Genomic DNA, 21,253 nt, shown 5'->3' on the forward strand with positions numbered 1-21,253 from the left:
TGTGCCACACCGCACACGAAAGCTGCCAGGCCAGCCTTACCTTTCCCCAGATTTCACTGAGCACGATGCATAGTTACAACGCTCTGATCACAGCTTCTATGCAGTGCTTCCCGAACACCATGTGTGACCGTGAGGTCACCTCCCCACCCGGCATGCCAAAATAAGGGCAAAGGGAGAAACTTTTCAAATGAGAAAAATGTGCACACTCATGGTCCCACCACAAAGGCTGACCTCCAGGAGACACGGCCTGGATGTTTTCTTTCCCCTTGGTCCAGCTGTGACCTGCAAAGTCCTAGTCCAATGCATCAGGAATGCTACAAACACCGCAGCTTTCACAAAACCTTTTTACTGTACAACACCAAAAACTACAAAAGAAAAACAATTTTCTTAAATAAATGTCGGTTAAACAATAACCACTCCTGGTAAAGGTTACACAGCCTTTGGACGAGGAGTCAAAGCAAAAGACGTACAACTCTTGTGAGTTTGAAGTGGTAACACAACCTCCAAAGCAACAATATTCGCAACTGCCCATAACTTATGTTTATAAGCACAACAAATACAGTGTGTACACAATACACGCCGGGCCTGTTTAACATTAAAGAAAAAAAAAGCCAAGCGAAGGAGAACTGCAGTTCATGAAAATATCGCTTTGCTGCCTTGCAATGAGTGGATATCGTACATACAACCTCTCGCGTTTGTGATACTGCATTGCACGCAGTGTATCCGCGCAAGAACGGGAGAAAAGCAGTCAATGACGCGGACCTAACATCACCGAAGAAGGGAGCCAAGAGGTTCACCGGTACCCAGGGCCATCCCGGCCAGGGGTGCAGGCATGCGTGGCCCGTCCGTGATATGTCTCCCCGACATCACCAGGCGGGCACCAGTGGGCTGTGTGGCCGCATCTGCCCCCGGGGAGCAGAGCGGGGCAGAGCTGATGCAATTGAAGGCACTACGCTGACAGGTGGAGGCACAAGGTGTACGCTATTTGGGTCACACCCCTCCGAGAGTCCTATGGACACACCAGTACAGTATCACCACACCCCTTGCCCAAAGTCGCCGCCACCAAGTCATTTACGTTACCGGGAAGCTGAGCATGTGGACATAAGCCAGCACCAAAGCACTTCATGCAGTGGAGATTCCCACCATGTTCTTGACACAACTGGAAGAAGAAATGAGGGTGGGCGCTAGACGAGGACCAGTACTGGCCACCTGCTCTCGGCAGCAGAGGGCCACTCCGTGCTTCGGCACGGCATCCAAGGAGAGCAAGCAAAAAACGTGCACCATGTGGGGGGCCCACTGCAAAGTGGCCACTGCACCGGCCCCAAAAGACCTGCCTGCTTACTGTGCCTGCGAGAGACAGAACTCAGGTTTGAGACATAACCTCCAAGCACCGAAGAGAGGACGCCAGAAGAGACAATAAAAACACTCTCGCCTCTTCCTTCACGGCATGAACAAGAAAACGTGCTGCCTTGAACAGCTGGGGATGCCACTGTTGTGTGCTGCACACCACCTCTTTTTGCACAAAGTTTGCATGGCCTTCCTTGCAGACAGTCTAAATATGTACACTGCCACACATACACAGTCAGTCATATGAAGTCACACCTTTGGTGAAGGAGAAATGTGCACTGTCGCCATTCACAAGAGAATCTTTCGACCAGGTGCTAGAGCCCATATTATTACACCTTACACATTTCTCCGCAGTTTATCACGTGGGAGAAGTACAAACTTTAAGCCTTCTGCAGGGCAGGAGTTATCTTTCACTCGCTTCTCCAACTTGAGGAATTGAGACAGACGAATGATGGAAGTTCATTCCCTTGGTCCTTTGAGGACAAGCAAAAAGAAGTCACGGCAGAGCATGGATGCAAACAAATGCACAGAAAAACAAATGCACACGCAACGACGACAAAAGAGAAAACGTGTTTTTGCCAATCAGTCCCGAGTGCACAATACGGGGGGCGACAGAAAGCAAGCTGCACACACTGCTCATCAACCGGCTACCGCACGTCAACGGGCGTCAGATCAGAGGGTGGTCGAAGTTACGGGTGAGATGCCGTGCACCAGCAGGGTGGGCGGCAGGCCCGAGGTGAGCAGCTCCAGCTGGCTGAGGTAGGCCAGCCGCTGGGCGTCGCTGCCGTCCTCGGGCGGGGGCGGGGGGGGCGGCAGGTAGAGGAACAGCACGGCAGTGGTCTGCGAGTGCTGCTTGATCATGGCGTTGACGGCGTGCAGGTAGTCGTCGCGCGGCCCCTCCAGCAGGCTCGCCACGTGGTCCCACAGCACCACGCTGATGGTCGCCTCGATGCGCAGCAGCTGCAGCATGCCTTCCCAGTGGCGCCGGTGGCGGGCCACCTGCACACCCAAGCAACCACGGCGGCTGCGTCACTGGCCCGTCCACCACCCGACAGGAGGAGGAGGGGGGAGAGAAAGAGGGGCGCACCTCCTCGCCGCCGTCGCCCCCCGCACCGCAGGGGCCGACGCACATGAAGATGCGCAGCGTGGTGGCGTGCTTCCAGCCGGGCACCATGTGCAGGATGCAGGCCAGCTGCATGGTGAAGAGCCAGCAGTTGTCGATGCTGCCGGGGCTGCCGCCCGGCTGCAGGAAGTTCAGGGGCCACACGTCGATGTAGAGCCGCGAGCGGGAGCGCACCACGGCCGCCTTGTCCAGGTGCTGGAAGTGGCGCGCCAGGCACACGTTCTTCTGCATCCAGAACACGCAGTCGTACACCATGGCCACGTACTCCGCGGGGCCCAGGGGCCGCTCGCTCGACGCGTCCCGCAGCCCCAGGAACGCCTCCTCCCGCACCTGCACCACGGGGGCCGACCACAGCCGCCAAGGTCACGCCGGAAACAGCCTTCCACACAAATGCAGGCACGTGCCAAACGGAGATCTCTGTCATCTAAAGGGGTCATGCAGACAAAACACAAGTTCGTTTTATTCCAAGGATTTCGTCTTTTATACTTCCCCCAGCATCGGGAAGCAAATTATGCTTTATCCACCGAGAAATTAATCAATTCAAGTTAAAATTTTGATTCTCCCCCCAAGTTGTGTTTTCATGACATCTGAAATGACACCACAAGAACGGGTATTCAAGCTGCTGCAGAGCCTTCTTTACCGTTAGTCAACCTAGATGGCACCACCCTACCGTGGCGGGCCATTTTCTGCCTTGGCTTTGTTTCTGACCGTATTTGCACCTGGCTTGTTTTGGTCAAGGTAGAAAATTGTTTCGTGAAACACGGTGTTTGCTCGACAAATATGGGCACATAAGCCACCGTCACGTACGCCAATCGGCCACTGTCGTCTGAGACAACCCCAAAGCGCCGCAGTGCTGTGCAGCTAAAACAAGCATAGTGCTTGCAGTACCACCAGCAGTACGCATCGGCACTTCTATGTTTACGTGTACTTTTGTAACTTCCACTGTTTAGCCCGCCATTCTCACTGCTATAAAAAGAATGTTCCCTAATTTTAAGCACAAACTGCTCGTTCGCCAAGCTTATAAGCCCTGCATAAGTTGCGTTTACTTTTGCTGGCCTCAGCCAATCACATGACATCATACGTTATGCTGCGGGAAATGAGCTGGTGGGTCGCATGGCCCTTCCCTTTTTTTACTTATTAGTATATAGCCTATTTGAGCGAAGTTTACATTAAGAGTGGTGTCACTATGATTCTAACAAGGCAACCTTTCAAATGAACCAAACGTGTTTTGTCTGCATGGCCCTTTTAAAGAGCCACTCTTCCCTGGCCATTGGCCGTGCTGAAGCGTCCAGGCGCACTCCCCAAAAGCCCACTGATTGGACTACTACAAGATCACAGTACACGTATTTTATGACAATCCACTGGGCCAGCACATGGACGCCAATGTACATTTAAATCTTTGGATAATCCCATCAGATGGACCATCCCATCAGATTTGACTTAGCCACTGTCACAGCTGCTGCCAGATGGTTACAGAGGAGTTTGCAGATCGTATAGGGTACGAGTTGTAGCATCTGTATTTCTCTCTCCGTCCGTTAATTCTTTGCTAGCACTGCCAATAAGCCAGTACATTCACAGTAAAATCCTGCTGCAAGGGAGGGGTTCCCATTTTCCACCAGTTGCCCATACTAGGCAACGTTCAAAGGTTCTCTTGTGAGCACAAAGCTTTCTCTCGACCATTTGGCATCAATGAAACTTTCGCGAAGAAAAAACATTACCAAATTTTCTGTACACGAGGCAGCTGAATGTTCAAAAATTACGCATTTGTAACAATGTGAATGCCGTAAAACAGCTCCCTAAGTAACAGCCCTCCACACCTCTGCACCTGCTATGGAGGGCACCATCATGTCACGGAGACTGTGACGTAGCCGGCTCCTTTAAAATGCACAAGTGGTTGTCAGGTATTGGGATAAGCACATCACCAAGACACATTTATCTACGACGTATACATTCGAAGCGAAACCGCATTCGTTGTCTGTGTTGCAAGACTAAACCAACCTCGCTGTGCCAGTATCATGTCTAAACGAGGCGACAATAGAATTCTCTTGTGCCTCACGTGTTCAGAGTAGACAGTGGTGATGACACTGCTGCCGTGCCAGACGCCCGTAAGAGCGGTCAGCAAGCGTGCAGAACCCTGTCCCCAGATAGTTTTTGTTAGCGTCCGGGCACTCTACCAAGTTGCAGCTGGTTTTTGAATGAAGTGCCCTAAACGCACTATTTTGCTTACAGGCGTGACCGTAACAAGTTGATTAGGGCGCGAAAAGGCAAAAGGGAAGCAAAACATTGCATGCGCCCCCGTCAGTCCTCCCGTAGACGCTGCGGACAAGCGGCGGCAGGTGGCACAGCCATCGTGAAGCCGGAGGCGTATAGCCAAGACCAATTTTAAAGGAGCTAACCTGGTGTTCAGTCACCACAAAGGTGTATGAAAGAAGAACTCGATCTTAACAGCGGCACAGGCCAGTTGCGCTTCGCAGCTATGCTTTCACCGGTTTGTGTGAGATTAGAATGACTTGCAAGCTGTGGGAATGCGCAAACCCTCCCGCATTCGTTCAAAGCGGGCCCACTCTGGCGACGGGTTGCGCGGCATTCATGAGCGGTGGGGCGACAACACAGCTTCACCATTTCCCCGTGAGCTGTGTAGCCCGCGGGGCGCGCTGCTGTCCAGAAGGGAGCAGAGAAAGTTGGGGGTGGTCGGCTTCTGCGACTCCGCCAAAAAACTGAGTGGACGGTCTCTGGGTTCGGACCACCGAAGAAGGCAGAAGCAGGCCACCCTCGCTCCGCAACCAGACCTATTATTTGTGTATGCAGTGACAGACTGAGCTAGAGTTAGCCAGTGTTTTTGTATTCTTTAGTTATTTCACCAAGGTGCCGGCAGGCAAAGCCCACTTGCCGGCTGAGCAAGTGGGGTGACCCCATAAAGCACAATGCTGTAAGTAAAATGCTCTCAAGTTTTGTAATCATTTCAAGAACCGGTCCTATGGCTCACGGTGACGGCACTACGCAGCTGATCCCGCACTGCCGATCAATGAGTAATTTCTTGCAAAGTGACCAGCGAGTGTCAATTACCTAATGGCAGTTCTGTCAGCTTGCCTTTACTGTCTCAATTCCTGCTGCAGGCCACAGGCCTAGGAGCTGACCAATGGCTGTCTTGATCACTCCGTGAGCCATTAAGAGAGAAAACATACATTCAGAAAACTGCCACACCACAGGGCACAACAACGACAGGCTTCAAAGAACCTCAGCACTCAATCTGACTCCCAGAGAGATTGCTTCCACATGCCGTGTGCGACAGTTATATGTGTTAAACTGCACTCTTCTAAACTATCCTTGGTTTCAGCTCAACGCTACCTGATTTGAAGAAAATCAACTGTCTAATCCTAATTTTTTCAACAGGGTTTCAGTTGACAGCGGGGTGTCAGAGCAGAACAAAGACCAGAACCAAAAGACAAATTACGATATTTTGGCAGGAATAAGCACGTAAACCAAACGTCCTTTATTATTTCGTTGAGGAGCCAAACCGAAAAACATTCCGTTTCAGTTCTCACTTCGAGTTGAAAGTTCAGGTATATGGACATTCCTTCCAACTTTCATGCAGCAAGATTGGAGATGGCTGCCGGTTAGCTGGCATACAGTCGCTGTTGGGACTTCCTCGCTGCTTGCAGACGACACTGATCATCATCATTCATGCTGCTTTTCACGAGCTGTCGCATGCTCGCGTGGCTGCGCCGGCTCGCGCTCTTCTTCTTCTAGATTCCATTAAACCCTCATCGGATCACGACGTGTCGCTCCCCTTCCTGAGAATCGCGCCGCAGCTGGAGGACCCAGAGGTCCAACACATGGTCCCCATGTGTTGGACCTCTGGGTCCTCCAGCTGCGGCGCGATGCTCAGGAAGCGGAGCGACACGTCTGGAGGACCCAGAGGTCCAACACATGGTGCCGAAAACCGGGAAAACAGGCTGACGGGTGTAGAGGTCACGGTTTTGCTGCTTGTGGCGTCTGACATGCACATGGTCGTTGCATGCTTTCGAGCACACTTGCCGCACCGTAGTCGACCTCGGCAGTCCTTGGACAAGTGGCCTTTCTTCAGGCATCGGAAGCATCGACCTTCCTTTGTGAGCAGTTGTTTTTTTCGCGTGAGGTTCCATTCATCGAAGTCGCAGACCTCTGAACGATGCTTTCTGGACTGGCAGAACAGGCACCGCTGAGTGTTGTTCGCTGAAAGGTGTAGAGCCGACATGGTGTGTACGTCACAGCGTTGCTGCTTTCTAGGTGGCTCTTCTGGGGTCACAGCGACGTCTGAGGTCCTTACTACTGTATGGTGCTCCACGGCTTCTCGACACTGAACTTGATGGTCGATGAACTGGAGAAGCTGCTGAAGCTCTTGTTCAGGCTGTGCCAACTGGTTTTGACGGTCCCTTATTACTTCAGTTGAGATGGATGCCATTGTTGAAGGTGTCGGTGGGCTGAAAGCGCTCGTGAAACTTCAGAACCATGTCGCATGGTAGTACTCTGAACAGGATCTCCCGTAACATTAGGCAGTAATTAGCGGGACTAGTGCCAAGCGCCTTCAAACTTCTTACGTGTACTTGGACCTCGTCGTATAGCAGTCGAAGTTGATGCACGTTCGAAGACGACGAAACTGGTCTCAGGTCCAGAAGGCTTCTGAGGTGATCCTGTACGATGAGCCTTTCGTCACCGAAGCGCTTTCGTAAAATATTGATGGCGTCTTTGTAGCACTCCTCGCTCGGCTGGAGTCCAGAGATGGCCGATGCGGCAGCTCCTGTGACGAGGGTGTTCAAATAGCTGAATTTGTCTGCAGTGCTCAGATCGTCATTATTATGCACGGCCGACGCGAACTGCATCCAAAAGCGCTGCCAGTTCTTCCGGTTCCCATCGAACTTTAGAAGGTCAAGCTGAGGCAACTTAGCCTTGCTGGCGGTCGGAGTCTGGGAACTCGGCAGTCGTGTAGGTCTGGATGCGAGAGCGTCTTGCAACCTGAAGCGCAGGGCCGCTGCCGTGTTCATAACCTTATCGCCGTATCTCCCAGCGTCCGACGTCTCATTATCCAGCAGGTCGTCTGGCGTCTCGTCGAAAATACGGTCGTCGAGCTTCCTTATCTGCTGGTGGAGCGCTTCGGTTCGTTCAAGCAGAACGCTCACCTCGGACGCCGAAAGTCCAGGCTGCCCTCGCAGTGCCTCTTCCGCTTCGATTATTATGCCGTCCAGCTGAGAGCGGAGGCTCTGGCGACGTCGGAGTAGCCGTTCCATGGCGGTCAGCAGGCAGCCGGGGTTTCTGAGGCCAAGATCGCCGGCGTCGCGTCGGTTCAAAGGGCTTGCGCGGCTCCGGGCGTCGATGAGGTAGGCCTTGTCGCGAGATCCCGGGTTTCCGGCACCATGTAATGGACCTCGAGGTCCACCAAGCCGTCGAGAGAGAGCGGAGAGCGCACATCTGATGAGAATGAGGGCTTTAATGGAACTGCAATGCGTGGAGCGCGAGCGCGAGCTTCTTTAGGATGTCGGTGGCGTCATTGTAACACTCCTCGCTGGCCTGGAGTCCAGAGATGGCCGATGCGGCAGCTCCGGTCAGGAGGGTGTTCAGATAGTTAAATTTGTCCGCAGTGCTCAGTTCGCTGTTGTTGTGCACAGCCGATGAAAACTGCATCCAGAAACGCTGCCAGTTCTTCCGGTTCCCGTCAAATTTCATTAAGTCAAGCTGAGGCAGCTTAGACGTGCTGGTGGCCCCAGAAGAGCCGCCTAGAAAGCTGCAACACTGTGACATACATAGCATGTCGGCTCTACACCTTTCAGCGAACAACACTCAGCGGTGCCTGTTCTGCCAGTCCACAAAGCATCGTTCAGAGGTCTGCGACCTCGATGAATGGGACATCACGCGAAAAAAGCAGCTGCTCACCAGGGAAGGTCGATGCTTCCGATGTCTGAAGAAAGGCCACTTGTCCAAGGACTGCCGAGGTCGACTGCGCTGCCGCAAGTGTGCTCGAAAGCATGCAACCACCATGTGCATGGCAGACACCCCGAGCAAAAGCAACGTGGCCTCTACTGGACCCACGGTCCTCCTCCAAACTTTGATAGCAACAGCCGCAGGCTCCGCATCCTCGGGACGCCACCGAATTCTTTTCGATGGCGGAAGCCAACGCAGTTTCATCACTGCAGAAGCGTCCAAGAAACTAGGGTGCGAGTTTGTAGAAGAGGAGACCTTGACTGTTGGTGTCTTTGGAGGTCCAAAGGAGACAAAAACCTTCCGTAAAGTACGTCTGTCTATAGATAGCGGAAAGACAGAGAGGCCCGTACAGATTGAGGTGCTCGAAATCGACGCAATATGCAACGAGCACATTCCCGTACCGGACGACGAAGTCATCACGAAGATGAAAGAAATGCAACTTGGACACAAGGGCACTCAGAGCACAGCGATTCGGTGAAATCAAAATATCCATCCTGATTGGTGCGGACCACTACTGGGATCTAGTGACCGGCAATGTAAAACCACTGACCACTACGCTCAAAGCAGTGCAAACGTTGCTGGGCTGGACTGTACAGGGCCCGCTGGCAGTAGGAGTAAATGTCACCCACTGCGCCAACGTTATCGTGCTCCGTGCGTGCGTGGGAGCCAACGAGGTGTCAAAGGTTCTGAACCGTTCATCGCAAGTTGGAGGCATAGGCGCCAAATGCAAGAACAAACAAAGCTGGGGCACCACCAAATTGGCTATGACACGAGTAAAAAAGGCCGTCGAAGCGACGAATGAGCGACAAGAGGTTGTTTCCCTGTGGAAACCAAGCTTCGACCTAGGAAATAGCCTTGCTATTGCGACGATGCGGATCCCCAGCTCAACGGAAAAGCTAGAAAAAGGTGTCAAGCTTGTGCGAAGGTATGAAACAACGACTCGAGATCACCTGAAAAAAGGAACCAAGAAAGAACCGAACATCTCTCGTGATCCAGCACGCCCACGCACAGGTCCTCCATGGGGAAGTACGAGACATTCTGACCAAAGTGCGCAAGAGGTTCTGGGTACCAGTCGCCGACTAAAAAAGAGACGACATTGGCGATGCTTCGTCGGCCGAAGTTTTCAGCCAAGCCATATTCGCTCAAGCAAGAATTACACCCACTCTGCGAAGACCATTCAAATGTAGCGCACCTGCGTCATCTGTCGGCGGGGGAGAGTGTTGGAACTTCTTCCTCTTCTGCGCCATAACAGACGACGCTGATCATCATCATCTTCACCAGCACGAACCGAGCGGTGGCACGCGCTCGCGCTCCACGCGGAGCTGTTCCATTAAAGCCCTCATTCTCATCAGACGTGCGCTCTCGGCTCTCTCTCGACGGCTTGGCAGCCGGAGGACCTCGAGGTCCATTACAGTCGCATTTCATCTGGCTGGCACCCTCTCTCCTTCAACAGGCCTGCTTCCACACTCTCTCTGCCTGTCTCGATGGTCAGAGTTTAGCTCTTTGCGTAATTGGCGAGCATAGTTTATTTATTTATTTGTTTGTCTGTTGACATACCACATTTGTACCAAGGCATTGTTGTAGGGGGGGTGTTATACGAGAATAAACTCAAAAATTCAGAAACACGGCATAAAAGGGATAAAGAAAAAATAAAACACACTGCTTGGCGGGATTACTGACGCATACACCTACTGCAGCAAAAGGAGAAGATTACAGCAGCCCACTGAACGAAAACTGCTGCAAGTCGTGTTTTTCTTGAGCGCAAGGACTGCCAGGGGGCAACAGAATGGGCGGTAACAAAAGTGTCGGCCAGGGCGTTCACTCCTCCACACTTTCTAGAAAAAACTACGCCTGGAATGCCGATGCACGCCATGAATATTCATATACTTTCTGCTTGTTATCCCTTCGTCTGGATATATACGTGCACATGAGGGGCTGAAGGTTGATCCGTTGCTACCTCCTCATGTACAATGCTTTAAGAATAAACACCTCGAAAAGGCATGCCAGAGCTGAAGCGGTCATCTGCTGCGCCTCTCATTCAGTGCCTTCTCCCCATTTGTATGCAGTGTAAATACAGCCAATTCTAACTACACTTACCTAAGTAAGTAACAAAGTGCACAGCGCAACTTTGAATGGCCCCTAATTTCGAGGCACAGACCAACGGAGCACACTCACGAAGTGCTCGAAGCACAACACGAAGCACGCACCCAGCCCGCTCGGAGGCTTCGTGCCTAACAATCGTGCACCTCATCCCAATGGGCGCCCCAAGACAAATGGTGCTTGAAACTTTTTTCATCTATGGCCAGCGTGTCAAGCAAATCTACTGGGTATCAAATTCAGGACTGCTGGCATTCGTTTCTGGGGATCAGGGTGGAAACTCATTTGCCGCTGCCCCATCAAACGGTATGGGACAAGAAGTGCTTAGGTGTTCTCGAATTTTTTATGCATGCAAATGAGCTATGTAATGGTCCACATTCTTGTCAAAAAAAAATAATAAACCTCACTATGTGTTAGCACTTATTCTTAATTGTCATTTTTTACGCAAACACGAACCCCCATTCTTCCCGTTCCAGAGCAGAACAACGGGAAGCGAACTAAGCGAAACGGGCACTGTCCCATGTGCAGCCCCCTTGGACCTGCCTTGGCGGCGCGCAGGTCCTTGAAGGAGCTGTTCTGGTCGAAGAAGTCGGTGGGGTGGCTGTCGTCGAAGAAGCCGAAGAGGATGGTGTTGGGCTTCATGGCGCCCAGGCCCGAGACGCGCACCAGGTGGTGGAGGCCCTCGAGCACCGAGGGGGCCATGGTGACCTCGACGAAGGCCTTGACGCGCAGCCGGTCCAGCAGGGCCAGCCAGTAGGGGTACTCCTCGAGCACGGGGTCGGCGCTGGCGTACTCCCCGGGCCGGCCCACCTTGACGTGGCCGAGCACGTACAGGCCGCTCTTCTTCAGGTCGTTGGCGAACAGGATGAGGGGCAGCGAGGAGCGCGGGTTGGCCACCAGCAGCAGGAACTGGGGGCGCCAGTACTTGACGTGGTCCTTGCGGCTGTCCAGCAGCAGCAGGTACTTGCGCACCTGGTGGAAGATCAGCGCCTGGCTGATGGAGCCCCAGCGCACGGGCGGCGACCGCAGGTGCAGCACGATCACCAGCACCAGGCACACGATGATGGCGATGGCTGCGTACAGCGGGCTCACCACAAACATCATCGTGCCACAGCCCAGCAGGCCCAGCAGGGAGCTGTGCCACGAGAAGTACTTGAACGATGGCCTGCAGAGGAGAGGAGAGGAGAGGGAAGGAGAGGGCTTAGCCGCCACCTGAGACTGCAGTCCCCCGTTGCGCAATGCAGCAGCTTGGCAAAACTGATGCAAAGTCGCCATACCTTCACTACTGCCACTCAGTTTCATCACAAGAAGCGTCATTCAGATTTTGGGCCTCCAGCAGGGCTTAGCACCAGCCACGAGGCACACTGCAGTGGAAGGACTATACAGGACTCCCTACAGAGCAGTTACATGCATGTGGGCGTCTGCATTTCGCTTCAATCAGGGATGACCGAGCAAAGCAATGCTCGTCAACATGTCACGTTTTAAGACAGTAAGCGGCTCGAAATTTATTCACACAGTTGCTGCTGTACCCAGCACACTAGCTGCTCCTCAATGACACACTCTCAAGACACCTCCCAATGACCACCGCAACCTTTTTGTTCGTAAGTATAATGTATAAACTTTTTAATTTTTGAAAAGGGGAGGGGGGGGGGGGGATATGTGTTGAAGCTACACCTGGGGTATGGGGTGTGCCATAGTGGAAGGCTGCAGAATAATTTTGACCAACTAGGCATCTTTAATATGCGCCGAATTTTTGACACATGGGCGTTTCAGTTTATTGCCTCCATCAGAAAAGTGGCTGCCATAGCTGGGATTAAACCTGTGCCGTTGGGTGCAGCAGCACAATGTACAGTTGAACCTCGATTTAACGAAGTCACTGGGACCTGCAAATTATTTCAACAAACTGGGAACTTTGTAAAATCGACAGAACGACAAACTTATTGCCTTGAGAAAAAGCTTGTGATTTTCGCCTGCACACCCTCTGTGAGCAGCATGAGCACACATTTCTCATTGCTTGCCAGTGAAGTCAAAGCGTCCTCGACACCCTCGTATTCGGCAAATTGCCTCCAAAGGCCGATGGCGCCCATCCCCTAGATTGGTGTGGGCACGAGAGCTTTCACAATATCCGGATCGTTCGCATCTTCAGACTCCTCTTGTGCACCGGAAAGAAGCTGCACTACCTCCTCATCGTCGAGAACTCTGGTTGTGTCAGTGTGCGCGTCTGTGTCAACGTTCCCAAAGTTCTCATCTGTGGCTACTTTGTCATGCCAACGAAGCACTTCCCAACAACTGGCCGATGCCTCTTCCTGTCCGTGTTGCGGGCCTGTGGAGCCCGCAACACAAGCTAACAGCACGCTGCCAGCTCGCATACTTGCACTGCGCTGGCAGCACACTGCCAGACATTCTAGACGCCATAAATTTGGAAAAAACTTTTTCCATGCATCTTTTTTCCCAGAATGCTTCATTAAATTGGGTTTGGCAGCGAAGTTTGTTTTGTTATTTCGAGTTTGTAAAAGCATTAAGCCTATGGGCAACTGTGGGGGGGGGATCCGAATTTGTTCGCTAAATCGGGAAATTCGTAGAATAGCATTTCGTAAAATCGAGTTTCAACTGTAGTTGTTTTAGAGCGCATAGTCCCTTCTAGAAGTGTACCAAGTATCCCAGATTCTTGCATCAATGCTAGCATGGCACTTTGAACTGTTTCTTGCAAGTGCACACATTAACAAGGCACAAAGTGAATGAACAACAATCTACAGCACCCAGATAAGCCAACAACATAAAAATGGTTTCCAGGACCTCTTGGCCTTGACAGCTCCTGCAGAAGTTTTCACATGCCCCACATGCATATTGCAGCCAACTTCTGTTTTTTCATTACGCAGCTTGCCCTAAGAAGATAATGCGGTGCCGATCATGTTCAGGAGCAGTTGGCCGGGTCAGAAGACCACTGGTCTCCCAGTCTGCACGGTGGAGGCGGGGAGAAGAACACCCACCTAAAGTTTGGTGCCGAGGCCAGGTCCAGGGCGAGGCAGGCCAAATTGGTGGACAGGTAGGAGAGCAAGAAGAAGACGGATGTGACCTGTGCTATGGTGTTGAGGCTGCCTATGAACAGGATCAGCTGGAGGAGGAGGCAGAGGGGGACACACGAGTGAGTGGCCCCGCTGGTTTACCATTCAGAGGCATTGGCGGCGTCACACCACAGTTCGTGCCGCCTTCACCTTGCAGTGCTAACAGGACTGCACACTACCGCACCAGAGCACTTTGCTTGGGACAGGTCATGCCTCCCAGAGCGACTAAAACAAGCTGCACTTGAGCACAATCCCTCACACTGCATGCCGGTCAAGTGATAAGGAAACCAAGGCAAAAGGGCACTTTGAAGGCCTGCTCCCTTGCTAAAGTTTGAGCACTGCTGCCCCCGAGCCAGACATTGGGGACGTCCCAGCATGGTTCATGAGGCGGGAACTAAACACGCCTGTAGTGGCACCACTTGGCTGGCCCTGTGAGCAGCCCAAGCAGCCCCTCCACAGCGGCACTGTGCCACCATGGGCCCTTCCGCACACACACTGAACCAGCCGAGCTATGCCCATGGCATCTTCGAAGGGCCAACACACGAGTGGGAGGGGGCCACACAACCTGCAGGCCCATCTGCAGGCCCATCTGCAGGCCCATCTACAGTCACTTTGCCATCAATGCTAACAAACAACACAAAAAATTAAAGCTGTTCACTCAATGTGAAAGCTGATGGAAGTGCAGAGCAGTGATTCGCCATAATGTGCTGTACTGCCGTTATCCGCTCACTGCTACCACCCCATGCAATTCAAATTTCCCGCCTTCACAGTGTTTGCGTGCGCCTGAAACTGCGCCAGCGGGAGTTGTGTTCTCTGTGTGCTTGCTTTAATTTTGTACGCTGGAGCTGTTTTGCGCCATTTCGAATGTGTATTTTTTTTTTTGCGTGGCTGGAGCTTTTTTGCGTCATTTCGAATGCACCATTTTTTTATTGCGCAGCCGCTTTTTTCGCCTACTATCATAACCAACCTAACGAGCGTTCCTAATTAAATGAACATGGGTGCTGCCAATTAATTACGTACATTTTGCCTCAAATGTACCTATAGTTTTCTTTGCGCTATAAACAACGGGGAGATGCAAGACAAGCAACAGCGGTTCACGAGTTTTGAACGCTTATGACTATATACACCGCTTAGCTTTCGAAGCCTCTGGGGTACGCCGCGACGACAGTGCTACAACGGAACGCCCTGTTGCTCTACTTGGGTCCAGCGAGCGAGCTACGACAAAAAGGCGAGTGCCTAAATTGCTCAGCACTTAAAAAATTTTGGAGCATAGTACACAAGACCGACAGATCGACAATATCTCTACATGAATCTTGATTAGCTCCTGTCATGCCCAGTAAATGTGTCAACTTGCTTAACCAAACTTTTAAGCAAGCTTTTTCTCCAGTCACTAATGAACGTGTACCATACTACACTTGTCGAACTATGCTTCCAATGGATCCAATCACTTTTGACATTGATGACATTGTCAAAATAATTGACCACCTCAAAATCTGTTCTTCTGCTGGACCGGATGATATAAACACTAAAATACTGAAAAATACTAAAATATAGTCTGCTATCATTTTGTACAAAATATTTCAACAATCTTTAGAGAATGGTATTCTTCCTGAGGACTGGTCAATCGGCAAGGTGGTTCCACTTCACATCCAGTGATAAGCACGTCCCCACAAATTATCAACCAATATCTCTACCCAGTATACCTTGCAAGATTATGGAACATATCATAGTCTCGCACTTAACACGCTTCCTGGAATCGTCTTTTTTTCACTCCAGCCCAACATGAATTTAGAAAGTTTTTTTCTTACTTCTAACTTACTTCTAACCAAATTAAAGGTTTTGAATACTGAACCTAACAAACTGACATGGATATAATACTTTTTTACTAGTCCCTCCCAGTATGTTCTCACCAACGATCACTGTTCTATTTCCTTAACGTCTGGTGTCCCCCAAGGATCGGCATTAGGCCCTCTTCTCTTTCTAGTTCATATTAAAGATTTACCGAATGCTATTATCTCACCAATTAAACTTTTTGCTGAAGACTGCATAATTTACCAAGAAGTCAAAAATACTAGTCACACTGCTCTACTACAGGCTGATCTTGACCACATGTTGGATTGATGCTCTAAATGGAAAACGGGTCTTAACCCAACTAAATGTAAATTTATGACTCGTCAGATTGATCTGCGTCGGTTGCTCCCGTTTATAATATTAACAATACAACGCTATCGGTTGTTAGCTCTTACAAATACCTTGGTCTACTCTTAACTTCTAACCTTGCCTGGAACAAACACATAACATACATTATATCGAATGCTAACCGTGCGTTGGGTTATCTGAAATTTTAAAGCAGCAATGCCTTCCGTGAAGCTCCTTCTTTACACTTCTCTTGTAAGGTCTAAACTCGAGTATGCCGCACCAATTTGGGACCCACAGACTGAAGCACTCACTGAAGCGTTCGAAGTGGTCCAAAACCAACAGCTCTCTTTATTTCTGGTAATTATAACCGCCTATCTAGTGTCACTGCCACTAAAAATGCATTATCACTACCTCGTCTTGCTTTGCGCCGAAAGGTAGCTTGTCTTTGCCTATTCTTTAAAATTTATCACCAAAACACACACCTAAAAAATACATACTAAGTCCTCTAGCTCAGATTTCACAACGCATTGATCATTATTTGCAGAAGGCTGGCATTCTGCATTGTCAGACTACAGCACATTCCAATTCCTTTATTCCCAACACAGCATCAGACTGGAACCATCTACCAGGATCATTGGCACTTAAAAAGGACTTTGATGAATTTAAACGACGTTTCAGTAACCTTTAATATACCTGAGGAGTTATTTATTTCATTGTTTTTCTATTTTAGTGCTGATCAATCAAAACTTTTTTATGTACATAGGTTTTGTACATAAATGTCCTATCCTACATAAAAACCAAAACCTACGTACAAAACCTACGTACATCAAAACGTATGTACAAATGAGCAGAGAAAAGTTAGGAAGACATACAAACAAAGTAGTCACACTAGCACAAAATACCATACAGGGAAATTTTCCGTGTTCTTTTTTTATTGGCATGGTGATTGTACAGTGACGTTATTACTTAGGTCACTGTGCAACACCACCCTGATAAAAAAGGAAGCCATCATTTTTTAATCAAAAAGGCGTATTTTCTATTTGCTTTTGAAAAAAGCAAGCAGCCTTGTAATTGCAATTAAAAAAACAATGAAAATATCACTCGTGTATTGATGCCTTGCCTTAAATATGCCTAGTGTTTTGATTTTGCTCAACAATATTGATGCCACCGGATTTAGCAGTTGAGAAAAGCTTTGCCTGAACAGAGGACTCCCGTTAAGACAAACCCTATGGCCAAATTAAGATGAACAACATTTTTGCTCTCTTGTAACGTCACAATGCGAAAAACGCCCACTTAAGACGGGTTTCTTCTGATCATACGAACAAATTTTTGCAGTCCCTTTGAGTTTGTCTTATTGGGAGCCTACAGTAGTACTGTATAAAAGTCTCATTTGAGCATTTTTTTAACCTTGCCCTCCTGCTTGCTCGGTTACGCCCTTTCCACACTGCCATGCCCACGTCACCCAAAGAAAGAAAAAAAGAGCAACAAAATATGCATGCATGTTCGATGCTCCCCTCTGCTGGTGAGCCCCTTAGTGAGAAGCCCACCTGCACAAGGAACCAGGAGATGAGGACCGCTGCCCAGGGGTTGCTCTTGTAGACCAGGACGCTCACTGGCCGCAGCACCACCCCTGCAGCAGCACCCCCTGGTCAGCACTCAGCCCAGCAGCAGTGACAGACCGCCCTTGGAAGACTCACCGAAGAGCTCGTCCTTGCCCAGCGCCTCGAGCACGCGCGACGCCCCAATCAGGTTGCTCAGGGATGCCGACAGGGTGGCAAAGAAGATGCCAATGGCCACAAATGGCGGCCACAGGTCGATGTACTGCATGTACAGCACGTTGTTCTGCAGCAGCAGCCTGGGGGGAGGGGGTCCACACAGTGTCAGCACCCTATAAACACACACTCTCCAGTCCAGCCAGCCAGAAATTTTTATTTCGGCTATACGAAAGCTGACAAAGGAAAAGTGCAGACCGCATAATGTCTACAACTTATCCTTGCCTAGCATTCCCTGGAATGGTCCTATTAAAGGACCCAGGATACCCAAGCAGGAGTCGGTGCAGAGCATGTCGCACTCACTGGCGTGGCGCACATGCCAGCAACCGTGTGCGGTGCCTCAGCAACGGGGACGCGCAGACATGGGCAGGCATGGCAGCGCTCACATCAGGCTGTCCCAGCGAGCTCAAAAGCATTACCTCGACGTTAACTCTTTCCTTACGACGCCATAGGCCATCAGACACGGAGTTCCGATGATTTCAAACGTCCCGCAAAAGCTAAAAATGGCGCCTGGCAGACAACTAACGCCATCTGGCGTATTTATTGACTACTCATTTCTCGATTTTATTATGTTTTGTTGATATTTCGCGTGCAGAGACCGCGCCAAGAGTGAAATTTGAACCCGCGATAGTGGCGAGTTGTGTGAAAACGGCGTCTGCTTCACGGTGCACTCCGCAAAAGCGGACAGCTGTGGCAGGGAGTTCAGCAGCTGCTGCTACTAATTTTTGTTACCCCAGCGGCAGTGATGACTCCACAAACGATGTGGATTCGCTAGATTTTAGTTCTGATGAAGATGCTCTCATTCAAATGCCTCAGACCGACAGGTGCTGCCAGGTAGGTCCGTTTTTGACTTTGGGCTGTATTTATAAACAAAACGGGCTTCCTATCTGACGACTGCTGCTTTACACATTGATGTGTAGGGTCTGGACAACGTACGGTGGGGATATTCTGCCAAATGCACCACATCATATCGCGTTATCACCTTCATGATAGCCTGGCACTCGTGTCAGATTACTGCTACGGAGTGATGCGCGACACTTCTCAAGAGCGCTGAATTTTTTTTTCTGGTTTTTTACCACTAAAGTGAAAAGGATTTTGTGTCAGAACACAAAAAGTGTGTTTGGATGCCTTACACTTGAGTGGCTTCGAGGAGTGGCACAGCTGTCAGTTCCGCTAGGTTGACGGGCCCACAAAAATACAAAACTTGGTGTACAGCATTGAATATATATATTGAATCATAGCCAAGAAATGTAGGAACAATTTGAAGGCTCATTACAATCACTTATATACCTTGCGTGTATACATTTTTTGTGCAATTTTTTCTGATTATTTGACTAATAAACTAAGTAATTGTGCCTTTCACAAAACTGCTGTTATGCGTTTGTAAGAGCAATCTATAAGCTACAATTCCATGCATAGCAATGCTAAATGTGTCCACTAGCTCAAGAGAAAGAAATAGTTTTGTGGAAGCCCTCAAAATCGGCCGTTTTTCCACCGTAGCGAAAGAGTTAACTGCTGTTTTGCGCAGCACCCAACAGCAAACCTGTCACAAGACACGAGGGAAGTGATTGCCAGCTGCCGTGTTTTGGTATCGGCCACAGATTGCTCAGCTCTCTACGAACGCTTCCATTTCGGCCGTTCGGCCACTCTCCAATAGACGTCGCTAGTCTCCCAGCTGACAATGCACTCGCTGCTACGCCGCTACGCTACTGCTTGAACCTGTTCGGAAGCATTATTGGGCTTTCGCACTCAACGACTCTGCCGTGGCCAAGGTGCGGGCACAACTGTGTCAATATCCGTGCTCACAGGCAACTGCACTGCAGCGTTGTGCATTTCGGGTGTCGTGCCGCTTTTTGCAACCACAGCTCCGTTCTCCGGTTGTGATGCGGAGTTCTCTAGGCAAAGGGGAGCATCACCGCACATTGCCACTGCGATTGTTCACATCTGCTGACTGACGCCACGGCCGAAAATCGCGTGGCAACGGCGGAGACGACGGACGCAGGGACCTGTTTTTTCTTTCTCCATGCGCAGACACGGTGGTCACGGTCATGGCGGGTTTCAGTGTTGCCAAGAGAAGAAATCGCCCGCTAAACTTCTATGTGAATACCGCGTACTCGTAATCGTCCACATGGCCTTTGTGGGGGAAAGAGGAAAAGCTGCATCATTCTGTAAACCAAAGACAGTAGGCAGCACACCACCAGAGCCCTCGTAAATGCAAAGGATGAGCAGGCTTGGTGAGGGCCTCAGGGGTACTACTTGAGTGGGCAAGCCAGGGACGATGCCGACCTGGAGCAGGTGCCGGCAGTCATGAACATGAGCAGGACGTAGGTGACAAAGGTGAACCCGACCGCAGACAGGGTGCCCCGCGGAATGGCCTTGGCCGGGTCCTTCAGCTCCCCTGCAAGGCAGGCAAGGGGTCCGCCATTGGAGGGTCAGCTCGCCAACCCGGGCCCCTCTCTCAGCCAGACTGCCTCGCAGCCAGCATCCTCAGAGACTGAAGAGCAGCACCGAGATACCACCAGCTCAGCTGTTTTTCTCGCTTCCTTTCCCCGGGTTCAACTAACAACCTTAAAGGGACAGTGAAGTCAAAATACAAGTTGCTCTTGATCAATTGATAAGATCACCCAGAACTCCAATATGCCTCTTATGCCCCAATATGCCTCTTACACATTTCTAACACAAGGTGGAAACAGGCGGGAACGTGAACACAGGTATCGCCGCCACTGGCCATACCGCGCAGCTTACACGGAAAGTGGTTTAAATTGCATGACCAATATTTCAACAATTCGCGTTTGCAAGTGCTCAACTGGAAGTTTCTGTAGTGTCATGTTTGAATGTCAAAGAACAAAAAGAATGCTAGAAGCAATATGATGAGAGCCCAGCTGACAGATCATGCGGGGACTCCAAAAGCCAACAAGTTCGATTCGGTTTCGGTGCAATAACTGCTGCAATACTCAGCCAAGTGATTGTGCGACCCTTTGTGCAGTACTGTGGGCATAGCCACTTTGTTACGATTCGGCATGCTCTTGTCACACTAAACAAACCAACAAAAAAGATACGGGAACATTTATCTTGGGTACAGTCTGCATCTTCAGATGCACGCAACGTCATCCCGGGCTGCCGCTGGATGGCGCTACTCTCCATGCTGGCGGCGCCGCCACTATTCAAGGCGGCATGCAGCGGCCACGCACGAGCAGTTGGTTCAACGACAACATTCAAACGGCCTAAAAGGGACAATATTGTCACGAAGCCAAGGACGACGCAGTTGTCTTGAAGGAGAAACAAGTTTATTGGAGCGAACTTGTGCTCCCCTAACAACTCAACAGAATACAGAGGCGGCAAAGCAGCGGTCAACAATGTGACTTGCGCAGGCGAATGTCGTCGAATCGAATGCTGCGCCGTCTGCTCTGCAGGCTTTTATCTTTCGGCGCGAGTGTTTCTGGAACTGTCGATTCACATCCACAACATTGTAGATCACAGAAGATTATTCTGGGCTAGCGACGTTAGGGCGAAACAGTCTGCTTATCTGAATGTGATAGCCCGTGCGGCATAAAAATAAAGAATGCAAGACGCGCTTTGCTTAGAACGCAGATAACACAGCCAGGCGTGGCCCGGCAGTAAAAACAAACAATAAATAAACAAACCCATACATGGTTCGCAGCATTACCCACCCTCTAAGAGTGCATCGACCCGATGCAAAAATAAAAGACAGTCCGAACAAACAACAAAAGAAGGTTCGTGGGTAAAGCAAA

At 50.4% G+C, this 21,253-nt stretch overlaps 1 protein-coding gene across 1 annotated transcript in view; it reads right to left on the reverse strand.

Annotated features, from left to right (window-relative positions):
• Positions 1–330: 330 nt before the first annotated feature.
• The window catches only part of LOC144144316 (solute carrier family 12 member 9), a 49,519-nt gene continuing 28,596 nt past the window's right edge, over positions 331–21,253 (reverse strand). Inside the window, exons 6-12 of the mRNA XM_077675701.1 lie at positions 19,788–19,899; positions 17,427–17,584; positions 17,277–17,359; positions 13,516–13,640; positions 11,069–11,690; positions 2,435–2,800; positions 331–2,346 (exon numbers count right to left, since the gene is read on the reverse strand). Of these exons, the coding sequence (XP_077531827.1) occupies positions 2,020–2,346; positions 2,435–2,800; positions 11,069–11,690; positions 13,516–13,640; positions 17,277–17,359; positions 17,427–17,584; positions 19,788–19,899 (1,793 nt within the window). The 3' untranslated portion in view covers positions 331–2,019. The remainder of the gene's footprint in view (positions 2,347–2,434; positions 2,801–11,068; positions 11,691–13,515; positions 13,641–17,276; positions 17,360–17,426; positions 17,585–19,787; positions 19,900–21,253) is intronic.

This window comes from Haemaphysalis longicornis, unplaced genomic scaffold (assembly GCF_048455015.1).
Source record: "Haemaphysalis longicornis isolate Haplotype H1 unplaced genomic scaffold, Haemaphysalis longicornis Haplotype H1 scaffold_7, whole genome shotgun sequence".
Classification (NCBI taxonomy): Eukaryota; Metazoa; Arthropoda; class Arachnida; order Ixodida; family Ixodidae; genus Haemaphysalis; species Haemaphysalis longicornis.